The following is a 19394-nucleotide window of genomic DNA, read 5'->3' as shown; positions in this document are numbered from 1 at the left end:
CCTAAGGTAATATAAAATATTAATAAAAACTGGCACTATACCCATAAACATTCATTTACCATTTTACATTTTTTCAACTTACACTGTTAGGAATGATGCTATTACTGCCTTGTCTGTGAGGGTCCATCCTGACTCCTGTAGGAATAGGAAAGTTCAGACTGATATGCTATAAATAAACTTCAAGAAAATATATTACAGTCAAATATTTTTAAAAGTTACATATTAAAGGTTTAAAAAGTAGTATCTTTATCAAAGTTTATCTGTTTTCTTAATAGTCTGCTTAATAGTTGATTTAAATCCTTTTTGGAAGAATATGTAAAATTAAATTTGCTTTTACTTTCCAACTGCCTGTTAGTTAAAAATACTTTTGAAAGCTGAAATATTTACAAAAACTAATTAAACAAGTCAAGTATGATGTCAAATTAAGAAAGCACATCAAAATGAACTACAAAAAAAAATTCTACCCTACATATCTATGTGTTGTACGATGGTATAAGTCATGATACCACGATGGTAGTACAGTCAAGTTTCAGAGTTGAAACGTAACATATTTGATTTACCAGGCAGGAACATCATAGCATAACATTTCTTAAACCAGGCCTAATCACAGGCTTTTCTATAGCATCATTTTTTCGTGAAGCATATGCGCATACATCCTCTGAGTGTGAAAACTATGCTACCTTGCATGTTTGGCGATGCTGAGGAATCTGATGATGCGGCTTGATACGGCAAGTCCGTGTTCAGCTGCAAAAGGTAGCCCTCGACTGTCGGCACTTCATCCCATTTGACGTGGAAAGAGTTGGTGGTGGCTTTGATCAGCTGTACTTGTGATGGTGCCGGTGGTTTCTCTAAAGAACAAAATGGGTATTAAGTATTTAAGTTTCAAATGTATCAACAGTTTCTCTATATAGTTTGTGCAGACCTGGAATTCTGAAAACATTAGCAAAGAACATTTCATCTGTTTACTAAGAGGGAAACAATTTACTCAGATAAGCAAAGCTATAGCAGGTCAAATGAAAATAATTTAGAGTTCTGATTCTATGTATTTATCTAATTACTTATGCAAATAAAACTACAAACAAAATAATCCAGGTCTAAACTGAGTCACCAAATTTAAAAAAAAATTTTAATTCTAGAAGAGGGGGGGAAAACCAAGTACTTGACAGTTATAGCTACACTATTTTACATTCTTCAGGAGCTTTTAATTTTATGAGCCAATTTTAAGCCAAAAGAATACATGTGAGAAATACTGTTAATGTTAGCAAATATGATTTAGAGCTGATATTTTGGAAAAACATAACTTCTTTGAAGTTAATACCTTCTTATCAAAACTTGTACTACTCAAAACAGGTAATTATTTGGCATAAAATATTACCAACATTTCTAAAACAAGTAACAATCATAGACTCTTAGAACTGGAAAAAAGTACCTAAGATTATTTCTACAATATCCCAGTTTTCTTTTTGCTTACCTACCAAATTAGGGAACGCACAAATCCCAGGGCAGCATATTCTATCTCTAGACAGTTACATAAGGAAAATCTATTCTTCAGGTGAGCTGAAATTCCCTGGTGGCTCAGATGGCAAAGAATCTGCCTGCAGATTCTTCCTGCAGCAGAAGACCCACATTTGATCCCTGGGTTGGGAAGATCCCCTGGAGAAGGAAATGGCAACCCATTCCAGTACTCCTGCCTGGAGAATTCCATGGCCAGAGAAGCCTGGTGGGCTACAGTTCATGCGGTCACAAAGAGTTGGACACGACTGAGCGCCTAACAGTTTCAGTTCAATGAGCTGAAATCTGTAAGTTATAATTTAATCTTTATATAACAAGTCTAATATCTACCTCTTTGTATCTTTTAGAATAGGGGTCAGCAAAAGCAAACTATGACTCATGGGCCAGATCCAGTTTGTGCCTACTTTTGAAAATAAAGTTTTACTGAAATACACCTATGTTCATTTGTTTATGCATTGTCTATGAGTCCAGTTTTTGGGCTTCCCTGTGGATTTGAAGGGAAGGGAAGGGAAAGGGTAGGGAAGATCCCCTGGAGAAGGAAATGACAGTCCACTCCAGTATTCTTGCCTGGGAAATCCCATGGACAGAGGAGACTGGAGGGCTACAGTCCATCAGGTTGCAAGAGTCAGACAGGATTAAACAACTAAACAACAACATGACTCCTTTTATGCTACACCAGTAGAGTCGAGTAGTTGTAATAGAGATCATATGGCCCACAAAACTTGAAATATCTACCCTCTGGGTCTTTACCAAAAAAAGTCTTATGACCCTATTTTAGAGGATAATTAAGCCAAGTTCCTATGTAAATTCCTCCATGATCCTATTCACAACTCAGTTTATTTATGTTTCTCAAAGAAAGGCAACCCATACCTGAGAAAAAGCAGACAAATAGAAAGACAAGTCCAGAAGATACACCACCCACATAAGAGAAGTTACATGAAGAAAAATAGAGAAAACAGCAGGGTGTAAATCAGTGAAATAAATCAAGAAAATCCCTACAACTGAAGAACATGAGCTTCCAGACTGAATGGGCTCAGAGTACTAAACACAAGGAATTAAAAAAAGACACACAACAAGACACACAACACACATCATAAAATTCAAGAACAGCAGAGACAAGGAAAAAATCCTAAAAGCTATTAATCATGAGGGGGAAGTTCACATTTAAAAGGACCAAAAATCAGAAGTGGTTTAGATTTCTAAACAAAAACACCAGAAGTTTGAATACAATATAACACCTTTCAAAAAATATTTTCTCCAGCTTCCAAAATTCTGAAGGATAATGACTTCCAATATACAAATCGATTTCCACTCAAACTGCCAATTTGGTGGGAAGGAATACTGAATGTATTTTCAAGCAATGCAAAATCTCAAAATAAATATATCACCTATGCACCCTTTTCCTGGGATGTGTTCTACAAAAAATGAGGAAGTAAACTAAGAAAGGGGAAAATAAGAGATCCAGGAAGCAGGGAATCCAGCACAGGTCAGAGGCCAAAGACATCCTCAGGAAGAAGATGAAGGGAGTCTCTAAAAGGATAGGTGTGCTCAATCTGTAGAAGGCAGAGTTCCAATATACCCTTTACATCCCAGATTGAAGGAGGAGAAATTTCTTCAAGGTGAGGAAATCCGATAGAATATCTGATGCATCTAACCATAACGAGAGAAGATTTAAACAAGAGAGCATAGACTGAATTAGTGGTAAATATACACCAATCTAAAACAAGGTGACCATTACTAATCCATAGCAAATAAAGAAGTTGTACAAGAGAGATAACCACCTCTAGATATTCTACATAGCTCACCTGTGAATATGTTTATATGGTTAAAGGTCAGTCTAGTCAAGGCTACGGTTTTCCCAGTGGTCATATATGGATGTGAGAGTTGGACTATAAAGAAAGCTGAGTGCAGAGAATTGATGCTTTTGAACTGTGGTGTTGGAGAAGACTCTTGAGAGTCCCTTGGACTGCAAGGAGATCCAACCAGTCAAATCCTAAAGGAAATCAGTCCTGGGTGTTCACTGGAAGGACTGATGTTGAAGCTGAAACTCCAATACTTTGGCCACCTGATGCAAAGAGCTGACTCATTTGAAAAGGCCCTGATGCTGGGAAAGATTGAGGGCAGGAGGAGAAGGGGACGACAGAGGATGAGATGGTTGGATGGCATCACCGACTCGATAGACATAGGTTTGGGTGGACTCCGGGAGTTGGTGATGGACAGGGAGGCCTGGTGTGCTGCGGTTCATGGGGTTGCAAAGAGTCAGACACGACTGAGAGACTGAACTGAAGTGAATGTAAAACACTGAACTCTCGTCTAACAAAATGATGGTGTAATCATAATCAGTCAGACTGAGAGAGCAGGGGTTAGACAAGGTGCATAGGAGAGAGGTAAGGAGTGGTGGGAAGAAGTGAGAAATCCTTGACTTCCATGACATCCACAATCTGAAAAATGAGCATATTATGACTAAACTGAAAAAAGAGTAATATAATCATGTTATATGGAGATATGAAGGTAAATACCATAGGAACTGTCTAACAGAGCTGAAAGCACATGCTTGTGAAACAGGGAAGATGGGAGGAAAGTGGGAGCAAAAGACTGCTGTTTTTCATCTTTTAAAAAGACTTATGGAAGTATACTAATCTTTATATGTTCTCAAGTGCACAAAACTTAACTAAAAGTTTTAAAAAAAGGCAAGATGAAGAACCTTTATATCCTTCCCAACCCAAACTGATGCCAAGTTAGCAAGAGAAAAAGCAAAATCTAAATTTTATCTTCATGATAATTGCCATGATTACTTTTAGATAAGATATTCCTGTCTATAGCCTTTTATGGAAAGGTTTATGAAAAACTGGACATTCAGAGACAGTGATTTTTAATCTTTTAAAAGTCTCAGATCTCTTAGAGAATCTTGTTAAAGTAACATAGTTGCCACTGGAAAAAATTTATATGTGCACATTTTTCTTCTAATCTCAGAGACTGATTAGAATCTCATCCTTAGACTTCAGCTCATAATTCCCAACTTCAAAGATGAATCACTAAGTTCAATTTTCTGTATTTTTTTCCTACCTCCTAGCCTAATACGCTCATTTTCTACTTTTTGCATAGAAAGCATTTAGTCTCTAACTTAATTGTTCCATTTATTACTTTTTCAAGTATCTTGAAAAATATTTTAATCTTAATTTTAAAATTAAACTTTCTACATTATAAAAGCAACACATGCTACTGTAGAAAATACAGATAAGAGAGAAAACCTTTTTAAAAAATATATAATCTCACCTCTTAGCTATTATTACTTTGGTATACAGTATATCCTTCCAGATTTTCCTGTTTATACACTTAAAAGAAAAACTAGAATCATACGTGTGTTTTATAACTGCTTTTCAAATAAAACAACATATATTATGTCTCCAGATCTGATTTCTCTACTGCCTTCCAGATTTCTTTATTCCCTCAACTGCTTAACTGATCTCCTTATTTCAAACTTAGCAAAGTTTAAATGGAACTTTTCTTTTTCTCCACAAGCCTGTTTTCTCCACAATCTTTCCCATCTCAGTAAATGGAAATAACACCATATTATTCAAGGTAAAAACTTCATCCTTCTTTTCTCTGTCAACTGCCACACCCAACTCATCAGTCAGTTCTGTTAACAAGAACTGCAAAATACATTCCAAACTTACCCACTTTCTCCACCTCTAGAGTTGAAGATTTCTTTGACAACTGCAAAAGCCTCTTTTTGTCTCTCTGTGTCTACTTTTGCCCCCTACAATTTGTTTTCCACACAAGTTCATTGACAATTCCAAAATACACATCAGATCATGACACATCTTTCCTCCAAACTAATAAATCACTCTACCACTGTATTTTAAAAACAATGTAACCTTTACCATGATGTTCCAGGTCCTACATGATCTGTCCTGTGGTCATTGCTCTAATCACCATGCCTACACTCTTTTGCTCAGCTCAGGTCTGTTGCCAAACACGCCAAGTGTTCGCACCTCAGGGCCCTCATACTTGCTCTTCATTCTTCCTGCAGCGTCCCCTCCCTGCCCCAGCCCCTGGCTTTTTCATCACTCGGTGCTGTGCTGTGCTGAGTCGCTTCAGCCGTGTCTGACTATTCGCGACCCTATGGACTGTAGCCCGCCAGGCTCCTCTGTCCATGGAATTCTCCAGGCGAGAATACTGGAATGGGTTGTCATGCCCTCTTCATTTGGATTACATCTCAAATGCCAGTTCACCCTTTCCTGACTACCCATTCTCAAGTAGCCACCCCACTTCACCCCATTCCTAGTACCTCCCATTACGATCTTATTGTTCTATTTTACAGTCTTCAGATACTTACCCAAAGCTAAATTTATTTTATTTCTCTGATTACTGGCCATCAAACTTCTGTCCTCATACTCTCTTATAGAATATAAGTTCTTTGACAGGACAGACGTTATCAGTCTTATTCACTGAAGTATTCTCAGCATTTAGAACAGTTCCTACTCACAGCTGTCAACCAATAATTCAGTAAATATTCATTGAAAAATGGATGTGAGTTCTATACTAAAAATTGTTTTTTTATTATAATACTTCTTAAAAAAACTTTTTATTTTGGAATAATTTTAGATTTGTAGAAGAATTGCAGAGTTCCCATATACCTTTTACTCAGTATTTCCAAATACTAACACACTTGTTAAAAGTATTAACTCTGGAATAATAGTATTTATCAAGGCTTCCCTGGTTGTTCAGTGGTAAAGAACCCACTTGCCAATGCATAAGACACGGGTTCAATCCCTGGGTCAGAAGATCCCCTGGAGAAGGAAATGGCATCCCACTCCAGTATTCTTGCCTGGGAAATCCCATGGACGGAAAGAGCTGGACACAACTGAGCAACTAAACAACAACACTATTTATTAACCAAACTACAGACTATTCAGATTTTACCTGGTTTTTGTTCCAGGATATCATCTTACATTTAGTCATCATATCTCCTTAGTCTCCTCCAACCTGTGACTATTTATTTCTTAATCTTTCCTTGTTTTTCATCACTTTAAACTTTTGCAGAATACTGTTCACATATCCTGTAAAACGTCTACAATGTCCCTCAGTTTGGATTTGTCTGATATGTTCTCATATTTAGAATGGTATTATGCATTTTGGGGGAAAGTCCCACAGAGGGGAAGTATCTTCTTATCACATGATATGGGAGGCAGGGACTATCTGATGCCAACGCAACTTATCACCAGTGATACTGACCTTGACTACTTAAGGTGACGCTTGCCAGGTTTCTACACTGCGAAGCCACTAGTTTTCCCTTTGCATACTCTATCCTTCGAAAGAGAGTCACTAAATCCATTCTAAACTCAAGGAGAGGGAAATTAAGAAACTCCTCTAGGATGGAAAATATCTACACATATCATTTCTTCCATTCATTTTTCATTATGAAAAAGAGAGACAGTGACATGACAGCAAGCTCAAAAGACAGACATTACTTGATTATTTATTTATCTAAAGAAAAATTTTGTTTGTTAAATACTCTTACCTACCAGTATCAAGATACCAAAGATCCTTGCAGCAAACTTGACTATTCAGTGCTTTTTTGTAGCCATCTCTTCCACTCCAAAAATATAATCGAGTGCCAATTGCAACAGCACAGTGTCCAGCTCTTGGTCTTGGTCTTGAATTTTTTTTATCTTCCTGAGAATCTGATACTAGAGTGGTCCATTCTGCTGTATCTAAACATAGAAATATCCATGACTGATAAACTTCTCTTAAATGATAAAATAATAATAATTATTTTATTAATAAATTTTATTTTAGTAAATAATTCTTAAAAGACTCACCAAGATTCAGGTAAGAAAATGAACTAGTACACCTCCATTCACAATCATGAGGTGAAGTCTCAATATTCTCCCCCTTATGTGGAACCCATCCACCAAATATGTACATCCTGAACAACAACAAAAGGAAAACATAAAGCAGTTGGTTTTCTTCTTAAAATCACTTATCACTGTCAAGGAAATGCAAATACGATAATGAATAAAGTGGTCTTCATTCTAGAGTTTATAATTTTATGAAGCCATACAGAATCAAAATTATTTCTCTCTGGTCAGTTATTTAAAGTAGGAAACATTTCAATTATAACACATTTGAAAATCAATATTGTATGCAATATACTAAGGGGTACCTCAGTCAGAAGCATGACATTCAAAGTCAAATTCAGAATTGATGTGTATAGTAACCAAAGAGAATTCAGTTTCATATAACTTTGGTCACTTATATCATCAAATAAAAAACATTAAACTATGTTCCTCAGAGCCCTAAAGGTTCTTGAGACATGCCCAGTGGTTACTGAAGAGGTAAGACTCATCAGGCAGAGCTTAGGCCGTGAGGCATAGCCTCACACCAACCAGAGAAGCTTTATTTTTTAAAATGTTTTCTATATTACAGTTCCAGCTGAAAACCACACTTTATAAAAGAGTTCTGCTGTTTAAAAAAATGAATATCTTATTAGATTTTGCTTATGATTACTTTTTGAGAACTAATGAGGTTCTAAATTACAACTGTTGTCTCCTAAAAGATTACCTTTTAAGATCAAGTCTCTACAGAGATAAGTACTTACTTAAATTCTACTTAAAACAATATTCCTAATCCTGGCTCAGTGATGCATTAAAAAGGGAACTTGTTGATGACAGTTAACCTTGAAGGAGTGCTCTTTATGTACCAGGCACTGTTGGAAGCATTTTGTATGTACTGATTCATTCAGTTCTCATGGGAGCGTTATGAAGGAGGTTTTATTGTTATCCCCATTCTATACTCGAGTTGGTTTAAAGCTCAACATGCAGAAAACAAAGATCATGGCATCCAGTCTCATCACTTCATGGCAAATAGATGGGGAAACAGTGGAAACAGTGGCTGATTTTATTTTGGGGGGCTCCAAAATCACTGCAGATGATGACTGCAGCCATGAAATTAAAAGATGCTTACTCCTTGGAAGAAAAGTTATGACCAACCTAGACAGCATATTGAAAAGCAGAGACATTACTTTGCCAACAAAGGTCTGTCTAGTCAAGGCTATGGTTTTTCCAGTAGTCATGTATGGATGTGACAGTTGGACTATAAAGAAAGCTGAGCGCTGAAGAACTGATGCTTTGAACTACGGTGTTGGAGAAGCCTCTTGAGAGTTCCTTGTTGGACAGCAAGGAGATCCAACCAATCCATCCTAAAGGAAATCAGTCCTGAATATTCATTGGAAGGACTGATGCTGAAGCTTAACCTCCAATACTTTGGCCACCTGATGCGAAGAGCTGACTCATTTGAAAAGACCCTGATGCTGGGAAAGATTGAAGGTGGGAGGAGAAGGGGACAACAGAGGATGAGATGGTTGGATGGCATCACTGACTCAATGGACATGAGTTTGAGTAAACTCTGGGAGCTGGTGATGGACAGGGAGGCCTGGCATGCTGTAGTCCATGGGGTCACAAAGAGTCGGACACAAATGAGTGACTGAACTGAACTGACTGATACTCGAGTAATCTGAAGTGCAGAGAGATTAAGTTTCCTTGGCCCTGAACAGACAGTACAAGTATCCAAGCTGAGACCTAAATTCAGGTAATCTGGTTACAGAGTCCACCTTCTATCCATAATGCCATCCAAAGTACAATCACTGAACACAGAAGCTAAATATACACCTGAGTATGAATCAAGCACTATCAAAAATGTGTAAGAAGAAACAACGTATGTCAAATCTATTGATGGAGGACAGATAAGTTTGACATCACTCTGCCTTACCCTTATGTAATATCTACTCTGTGCATGACGTAAGGAATGCAAAGAAGCAGAAGAGGGAGTACGACAAGAAAATGCATGATATTTTAGCTCCTGTGCACATATTATTCTGGTTTCAGTAAGTGCAATCAAGCATTATCAAATCATCTTCAAGAAACTAGCAGCATCACTTTTCTTGGTACATATCTTAAGTTTGTTAAAAAGAAAAAAAGACCAAAAGACAAAATAACACCATACTTATTTCCTATAACACTGGCTGTATGAAGGCTTCGTGGAAGTGGCACTGTCCCTTTAGTTTCTGGTTTTGACCATGACATAGTTTCTAAAAATAAAAACAAGTATATTAGCAACTTAATCTAATAATAGCAAATTACCTCAACTTCCAGAATTTTTTTTAAAAAAGGGACCTACCAAAATGAAGCTAAAATGTTTCAAAACCACTATTTGAATTTCATCTTAAACATTTCCAACTGACACAAATTATCAATCACAGAAATCTACTTATATTGAATGTTAGTATTTGCAATGGAGAGGTGTATTTAGGGTGCAAACAATTTTGAATTAAGACCAGATTAAGGTTTTTAACATTTTAAGTAAGAGCACACTGTGCAGAAGACACTCAGAAGTGACAGCACATGTATCTTCCAAATATTCATTCCTATGGTCCCTTAAAATAGCTATGCAGAGTTTTTTTTTTTTTATCGACCAGCTATAACATTACTAATGTCACAATTACTGTAGACAGGGTAACCACATAAATTCAATCATCCTCAACCGGGCCACTTCACCGAGTGAGAGGAGGTACTACTGCTAATTACAAGAGACAATAAGCATAAAACAGGACCATTAAAGGCAAACCAGAACATATGGTGACCCTACTTACAGGGAGCCCAGGAGTGTTACTATCATAAATCAAACATTCATTTGTTCAACTCGACTCATCAGCAACCATTCATATTAAATCTAAGTACAACTCAATACTGTAATAAAAATATTTTTCAAGGCAATTTTTATATTTGCCTTTATCAATCATAAAGAATTTCTGAGCCTGAATCAACGTAAGCTTACCTAAGTCAAGTTGCCATAGATCATCCAGGCGAGCACCACACATTCCACCAAAAACATACATTTTAGGACTTCCAGAATCTCTTTTGCAATATATAACAGCTGTGTGGGATTCTCTTGGCGAAGGCACAATCCCTTTAGTCACTGGAATGCTCCAACCCACAACACCAGAACCATGCTGTAGCTCCAACTCATAGAAGTCATTTAAATATCTAGGATATAATAAAAGAAATTAAAACATTAATATATATATATACCTTTTATTAGCTTTGTATTTCTATTTATAAAAATAATATATGCTTACTGTGAAAAAGTCATACAGAACAGAAAAATATTAGGAGAGCAGAAAGCCCATAACTCATTCATTCAATGCTATTTATCAAACATTACTGTGTACCAGGCACTCTTGTGGGGTTCACCAGTGAACAGAAGAGATTAAAAACACCTGCCACCATACAGCCAACATGCATGTCCATGACAATACCGCGATGGTTTCAAAACACAGCCTCAAATTCCCTGACCTTCTTCCCTACAGGAAGTAGGTTTTATGTCCGCTCCCCTTGGTGCTGTGTAGGTTGTGACTGCTTTAACTAATAGAGTACAGTGAAATGACACTATGTGACTTCTGGGGCTGAGTCACAGAAGACCAATGCAGCTTCACCAGTGACACTTGCATTCGGAATCCTGAACCTCCATTAAAGTTCAACTGTCACAAAACCACCATCTGAACAGGACACACATAGGCACACAGGATGACAGTCCTAGTTGAGTCCATTCTTCAGCCATCCCAGCTGAGGCATCAGACGTGGGAGTGACCATTCAAGCCTTCCCATCTGAGGGCCTAGTCAGCACTGCTGTGTCCCATATGAATTTTCAAAGGACAGAATCCAAGGACACAATAAAATGGTTGCTATTTTTCATCACTAACTTTTGGGGCAATTTATTATATGGTACTAGATAACCGGAACAATCACTACTGACAGTAATTAGTAAATACCCTTTCAGATCTCTCTATGGATAGCTACATACACATAAGCGAGGTATACTACAAATGTTGCTTTGCAACTTTTTTTTCTTTATAAATTTTCACTCTATAATGTTATAGCAATGTCCTACATAGCTTTTTCACTCTAAAAATTGGCATTAGACTTCTCATCTGTGACATGGATGTTTTCTATGTTTTCAGCAAAATGACTTTCATAGGAATCTATTTCTCAATAAATTGAGTAATCAAATTATTACTCAAGTATGAAGGCAAAATTAAACATTTCAGAACATATAAAACTTCAAAGTTTAGCCATATAATTTGTTTTGGAAGAAATGATTCTAGATCATCCAGGAAAAATAAAAAGAAATCCAAGAAGGAATACACTGAATAAAAGAAACGGTTGTACAAATAAACTAGTAATTTATAATTAAATTTAAATTGATGTTGATAACTGTGGTTGTGAGGGCTAAATAATCACTGAGAAAGACTAATCAAAAACTTAGTTTCTTAACATTATTGTCATTTGGAATAAGATTCACAAGTCTACACAACATAAAAAAGGGAGTAAGCAAAAAAAGGCTACAGATAAAGATAATCTATTTCCAAAGATGAAAAGGCATCTTTGGTTTAAATGTGTGGGATAATTTCCAAGCAACAAAAGGAAGCACAGAAATAGCATGTATAATTTTCAAATCATTAGAAGGAAAGAATGAATCAGAGAAAAACAATAAATCAAGAAAAATGAAGATGAAAAAAAAAAAGCATAATCTATAGAGATAGGATAGGAAAAACAACAACTATAAAGTGTCAAAAGAGAAAAGAAAAATTGAAAACAATTTCATATACATCACAGAAAAGAGATCAAATTTTCTTACTATAAAGACCTATAAAATCAAGAAACCAAGATAATGACCAATCACACAATAGACATAGGTAAAAGGCATAAATAGGCAGTTCACAGAACAGGAAATAAAAATTATACAAATACACTTACACAAATATTCACCCTCATCACAACTTTTACAAATCTAGCAAAGGAAGAGAAAGGGGTATGGAGAAGCAACAACAAGCCGAGTTAATGGAAGACAAAATTACATGGGCAGGAAAAAACTTCCCTATTATAAGACTAAGTCTCTTCAAGGTAGGGCGTGTGTAGGGGAATCAAAAGAACCCCAAATCCAACTATAAGGTATTAACAACAAGTGAAAGTGAAAGCCGCTGAGTCATGTCCAACTCTTTGTGACCCCAAGGACTATACAGTCCATGAAATTCTCCAGGCCAGAATATTGGAGTGGGTAGCCTTTCCCTTCTCCAGAGGATCTTCCCAATCCAGGGATCAAACCCAGGTCTCCTATATTGCAGAGAGATTCTTTACCAGCTGAGCCACAAGGGAAGCATAGCAAGGATGATAATCAAACTATTTAACAACTGATATGGCATAGATTTAAACAGGTCAGAATAAATGCTAGCCAGTATGCTGTAACAGTTCATACTAATTAACTGTTAGTCCTATTTACCAAAGGTAAGTCTGTAACAAAATAATATACACAGGTTGAAATTATATATAAGGAACAAAACACAAATTCACAATCACACTGGGAGATTTTAACATGTCATTCAGAAGTTGATATGACTAATATCTATAGCATAAAACAGTTTTGAATAATAATTTAAGACTGATTTAAAAAAGAACCTTTTACCCAGTCAAGAACTCATGATCTTATGAACAACTATGAAATAGTTACAAAAAATGACTGTGAAATAGACCACAAAAATAATCACTAAAAAGAAGAAACTCCATAGACCACATTTTTTTTAATTCAGCATAATAAAACTAGATATTAGTGACAATAAAAAAACTTTCTATTTGAAAATTTTTCTAAATTATGCTCAACATACACTTTTGGTTAAAAAGAGAAAAGAATTGTCAAACTACAGATTTAAGAAAACTTCCTTATATACAGGAAATTTAAAAAATACAACAAATTACTAAGTATAACAAAAAAGAATCAGACTCACAGATATAAAGGACAAAGTAATGGTTACCAGCAGAGAGAGGGAAGGGAGGAGGCATAGAGGGAGGGGATGAAGAGGTACAAACTATTAGGTATAAAATAAGCTACAAGAACATATTGTACAACACAGCGAATATAGCCAATATTTTGTAATAACTATAAATGGAGTATAACCTCAAAAAATTGTGAATCACTATATTGTACACCTAAAACTTAGATAATATTATACAACTATACTTCATAATCCCATCCACAGAGGAGCCTGGCAGGTCACAGTCCGTGGGGTCAGAGGCGGACACAACTGAGAACAAGGCACATGACATGATATTTCACAAAGCAGTATGGAATCAGACATGATTCAGTGACTGAACAACAACATACTTCATATGTGTATGTATATTTAATTTTTTTAAAAAAGCTCCCTTAATCTGACCAAAGGCATATAATGGAAACTTATAGCAAACATCACTTAATGATAGGTAAATATTAAGTATATTAATGAAACAGAAGAGTTTAGAATAAAAGCTGATAATATTTTTCTATAAAGAGCTAGATAGTAAATATTTTAGGCTTTATACATCATAAGTTCAATTCTACTCTATTCTTTTAATAAGAAAGCAGCCAGAGACAACATGTATATAAACAGGAATGGCTGTGTTCCAATGAAACTTACTAGCAAAAACAGGCAGTAAGCTAAATTTTACATACAAAGAGTAGTTTGTAACCCCTGGGGTGGAGAGACTAGAAAAAGACCCATTTCTAGGAGAATTAAGATATGATAGAGATGGGACTTCAAAACAGTGGGGAGGTGGAAGAAGATTGGCTTATTTAACAAATGGTTGTGGGAGAACCGAAAATTCATTCAGAAGAAAAAGTAAAAAGCTACAAAAATATATTGCAAGTGCATTAATATTTTAAACATAAAAAACAAAGCTGTGAACATACTAGAAAAAAATGATAGAAAAATTACTTTTATAGTTTTGGGATAGGAAAGTCTTCTTAATAAGCAGGACAGAAAGCCAGAAAGCCATTAAAAAAATATATATCATCATACTTGATAAAGGAAAAAGGAAAACTCTTAAAAGGGGGGGAGCAAACAAAAGACTTGGAAAATATTATTTAGAAAATATAAATATTTAGAACATATAAAAAACAGTAATAAAAAGAAAAACTGTAATCCATGAAAATATGATTAGAATAATAAAATCTTGTCACTGGATACAAGATCAATATACTGGTTAAGATCAATAGAGAGAGACCAACTTTATTTCTATATGCTAGCAATGAACAATCCAAAAATGAAATTAAGAAGCCAAATCTAGTCACAATGTCATCAAAAAGAATAAAAAATTAAAAATAAATTTAACAAAACAAGAGCAAGATTAGTACACTGAAAATCTGAAAACATTGCTGACTAACAACCTAAAGAAGATCTAAATAAATGTAGAGACATTCCATGTTTATAGACTAGAAGACTCAATGCTAATAAGATAGAAACTCTTCAAATACTGATATATCCAGTCAACACATTCCCTATCAAAATCTTAGGAGAACTTTTTGCAGAAACTGGCAAGACGATCCTAAAATTTACACAGAAATGCAAAGGATTCAGAATAGTGAAAACACTCTTGAAAAAAGAATAAAATTTGAGAACTTAGTAAGTTATTTCAAAACTTACTACAAAGCTACAGTAATTAAGACAGTGTGGTACTGGTGTAAGACCAGACATATAGATCAGTGGAACAGAAACTCTTACTTTTATGGTCAATTGATAGTCAACAAAGATGCCAAAACAATATAATGAGGAAAGGATAATCTTTACAAAGAATAGTGTTGGGAAAATTGAATATCCATATGTAAAAGGATGAATTCACTCAGTTACTTTAGGCATTAAAAATTACCTCAAAAAGAACCACAGATATAAACATAAAGGATAAAACTACAGAACTTTTAGAACAAAATAGAGGAACATATCTTTATAACCTTGAGATAGGCAAACAGTTCTTAAAAAGGATGCTAAAAGCATAATCCATATTAGCAAATCATGTATTTCATTTTTTAAAAAACAAACTTGTATCTAGAATATATAAAGAAGTCTTACAACTCAATAACAAGAATACAAGCAACTAAATTTTATTTTTTAATTTATTTTATTGAATATAGTTGATTTACAGTGTTACATTAATCTCTGCTGCACAGCAAAGTGGCTCAGTAACACACATCTACATACATTCCTTTTTATATGCCTTTCTATGATGGTTTATCACAGGACATTGAATATAGTTCCCTGGGCTACACAGAACCTTGTTGTTTACCCAGCTCTATATGATAGTTTGCATCTGCTAATCTGAAACTTTCAATCCATCCCTCCCCCATGGCAACCACAAGTCTGTACTCTATGTCTGTGAGTCAATTTCTGTCTCATAAATAAACTTGTATAATATATTAGATTCCACATATAAGTGATACATGGTATTTGTCTTTCTCTTTTTGACTTACTTCACTGAGTATGATCACCTCTAGGTCTACCCGTGTTATTGCAAACAGCAGTATTCCATTCTTTTTATGGCCTAGCAGTATTCCATTATATATACGCACCACATCTTCTTTATCCATCTGTCTGTCTATAGACATTTAGGTTGTCTCCATGCCTTGGGTATTGGGAACTGTGCTGCTATGAACATAGGTGTGCAATGTATCTTTTTGAATTATAGTTTTTTCTGGAAAAATGCCCAGGAGTGGAATTGTTGGATCATATGACGTTTGGTAGTTTGAGAAACTTTCACACTATTTTCCATAGTGGCTATACCAATTCGTATTCCTGTCAACAGTGTAGGAGAGTTTCCTTTTCTCCATAACCTCTTGAGCATTTGTTATTTGTAGACTTTTTAATGATGGCCATTCTGACCAGTGTGAGGTGGTACCTGACTGCTATTCTGATTTGCATTTCTCTAATAATTAACAAGGTTCAGCAACTATCCTTGTGCCTATTGGCCATCTATCTCAAACAATTTAAATTTAAAATGAACAAAGATTTGAATAGAAATTTCACCAAAGAAGATATATAAATGGCTAAAAAGCTCATGAAAAGAAACTCAACATCATTGGTCTATAGGGAAATGCAAACCAAAACCATAATAAGACATGACCTTATACCCACTAGGTTGGCTACAGTCAAAAAGACAGACAAAAACAATGTTAGCAAGGATGTGGAAAATTTGGAACCCTTATACACTGCTGGTGGGAAGGTAAAATGGTAGTCACTGGAAAACAGTCTGGTAGTGCTTAAAAAGTTAAATATAAATTTCTCACATGACTCATTAGTTCTATTACTAGGTATCTAATCAAGAGCAATGAATACATATCCATAGAAAGACTTGTAGGCAAATGATAACAGCATTATTACAAGAGGCCCAAACTGGAAACAATCCAAATGTCTATCAACTGACGACAGATAAATAAAATGTGACTTATCAATACAATGGAGTATTACTCAATAATAAAAAGCAAAAAACATTTGATACATGCTACAGTATGGTGAAACCTCAATATTACACTAAGTGAAAGAAGATCAATGCACAAAATCACACATTTATGAAATGTTCAGAAAAAGCTAATCTACAGAGACAGTCTGGTAGTTACATGGGTATTGGTATGGGAATGAGGACTGACTGCAAATGAATAAGAAGTTTCTTATAGTAACTCATATATATGGAATCTAGGAAAGGAGTACTGGTGAACCTATTTACAGAGAAGAAATGGAAACACAGATATAGAGAATGGACTTGTGGACACAGAGAGGGGAGGACAGGCTAGGAGAAACTGAAAAAGTAGCATTGACATAGGTAACTATCATGTGTAAAGCAGGTAACTAGTGGGAAACTGGTATATAGCAAAGAGAGAGCCCAGCCTGGCCTCTGTGATGACCTAGACGAGTGGAATGTGGGGCAAGGGAGTCTACAGAGTGAGGGGATATATGTATATATATGTATATATATAATTATGACTGATTCGAGCTGATATACAGCAGAGACCACCGTCTGAACCACCTGGGAAGCCCATAGAGACTACCACAACACTGTAAAGCAATTATCCTCTAATAAGAAAAAGTTTCTTCTTGGAATGATGGAAATATTCTAGAATTGGATTGTGGTGATGGTTACACAACACTATAAATTACTAAAAATCTATGAACTATACATATAAAAAGGATGAATTTTATGGTATATTATCAATTTTTAAACAAAAATAAACATGGACCTAAACAATTTCAGAGAAGGAATTGTAAATATTCAATAAGCACTGTTAATGAAGCTCATTTCTAGTTTAAAATTAAATCAAAATGAACCTATGAAATATATTTCACCAATTATATTGGCAAAAATTACAAAGAGTGAGGTGATTCAGTATTGCCAGGCGTGTAAGGCACTCTTATATGCTGCCATTAGGAGTATAAAATTGTTCCATCTCTTTGGAGGTTGATTCAGGAGTACCTAACTAGAACTAACACCCAAAAAAGATGTCCTTTTCATTATAGGGGACTGGAATGCAAAAGTAGGAAGTCAAGAAACACCAGTAACAGGCAAATTTGCCCTTGGAGTACAGAATGAAGCAAGGCAAAAGCTAACAGAATTTTGCCAAGAGAACACACTGGTCATAGCAACACCCTCTTCCAACAACACAAGAGAAGACTCTACACATGGACATCACCAAATGGTCAACACCGAAATCGGACTGATTATATTCTTTGCAGCCAAAGATGGAGAAGCTTTGTAGTCAGCAAAAACAACACCGGGAGCTGACTATAGCTCAGATCATGAACTCCTTATTGCCAAATTCAGACTTAAATTGAAGAAAGTAGGGAAAACCACGAAACCATTCAGGTATGACCTAAAACAAATCCCTTATGATTATACAGTAGAAGTGAAAAGTAGATTTAAAGGACTAGATCTGATAGAGTTCCTGATGAACTATGGACGGAGGTTTGTGACACTGTACAGGAGACAGGGATCAAGACCATCCCCAAGAAAAAGAAATGCAAAAAAGCAAAATGGCTGTCTGAGGAGGCCTTACAAATAGCTGTGAAAAGAAGAGAAGCGAAAAGCAAAGGAGAAAAGATATACCCATTTGAATGCAGAGTTCCAAAGAACAGCCAGGATAGATAAGAAAGCCTTCCTCAGTGATCAGTGCAAAGAAATAGAGGAAAACAATAGAATGGGAAAGACTAGAGATCTCTTCAAGAAAATTAAAGATACCATGGGAACATTTCATACAAAGATGGGCTCAATAAAGGACAGAAATGGTATGGACCTAACAGAAGCAGAAGGTATTAAGAAGAGGAGGCAAGAATACACAGAAGAACTGTACAAAAAAGATCTTCACGACCCAGATAATCATTAGGGTGCGATCACTCACCTAGAGCTAGACATCCTGGAATGTGAAGTCAAGTGGGCCTGAGGAAGCATCACTACGAATAAAGCTAGTGGAGGTGATGGAATTCCAGTTGAGCTATTTCAAATTCTAAAAGATGATGCTGTGAAAGTGCTGCACTCAACATGTCAGCAAATTTGGAAAACTCAGCAGTGGCCATAGGACTGAAAAAGATGTGTTTTCATCTCAATCCCAAAGAAAGGCAATGCCAAAGAATACTCACAACTACTGCACAATTGCATTCATCTCACATGCTAGTAAAGTAATTCTCAAAATTCTCCAAGCCAGGCTTCAACACTCTGTGAACCGTGAACTTCCAGATGTTCAAGATAGTTTTAGAAAAGGCAGAGGAACCAGAGATCAAATTTTCAACATTCGCTGGATCATTGAGAAAGCAAAAGGGTTCTAGAAAAACATCTATTTCTGCTTTATTGACTATGCCAAAGACTGTGACTGTAGTGGATCACAATAAGCTGTGGAAAATTCTTCAAGAGATGGGAATACCAGACCACCTGACCTGCCTCTTGAGAAATCTGTATGCAGGTCAGGAAGCAACAGTTAGAACTGGACATGGAACAGACTGGTTCCAAATAGGAAAAGGAGTACGTCAAGGC

The 19394-nt window shown here is 35.8% G+C and overlaps 1 protein-coding gene across 1 annotated transcript in view; it reads right to left on the bottom strand.

Annotated features, from left to right (window-relative positions):
- Positions 1-19394, bottom strand: part of HCFC2 (host cell factor C2) — a 43883-nt gene that overhangs the window by 17852 nt on the left and 6637 nt on the right. The window contains exons 4-9 of the mRNA XM_043440246.1: positions 10351-10559; positions 9520-9604; positions 7338-7444; positions 7041-7229; positions 681-848; positions 83-135 (exon numbers count right to left, since the gene is read on the bottom strand). Of these exons, the coding sequence (XP_043296181.1) occupies positions 83-135; positions 681-848; positions 7041-7229; positions 7338-7444; positions 9520-9604; positions 10351-10559 (811 nt within the window). The remainder of the gene's footprint in view (positions 1-82; positions 136-680; positions 849-7040; positions 7230-7337; positions 7445-9519; positions 9605-10350; positions 10560-19394) is intronic.

Source organism: Cervus canadensis, chromosome 21 (genome assembly GCF_019320065.1).
Source record: "Cervus canadensis isolate Bull #8, Minnesota chromosome 21, ASM1932006v1, whole genome shotgun sequence".
Taxonomy (NCBI): domain Eukaryota; kingdom Metazoa; phylum Chordata; class Mammalia; order Artiodactyla; family Cervidae; genus Cervus; species Cervus canadensis.
Note: the sequence above shows the minus strand (reverse complement) of the source record. Positions and strands in the feature narration are given on the sequence as shown.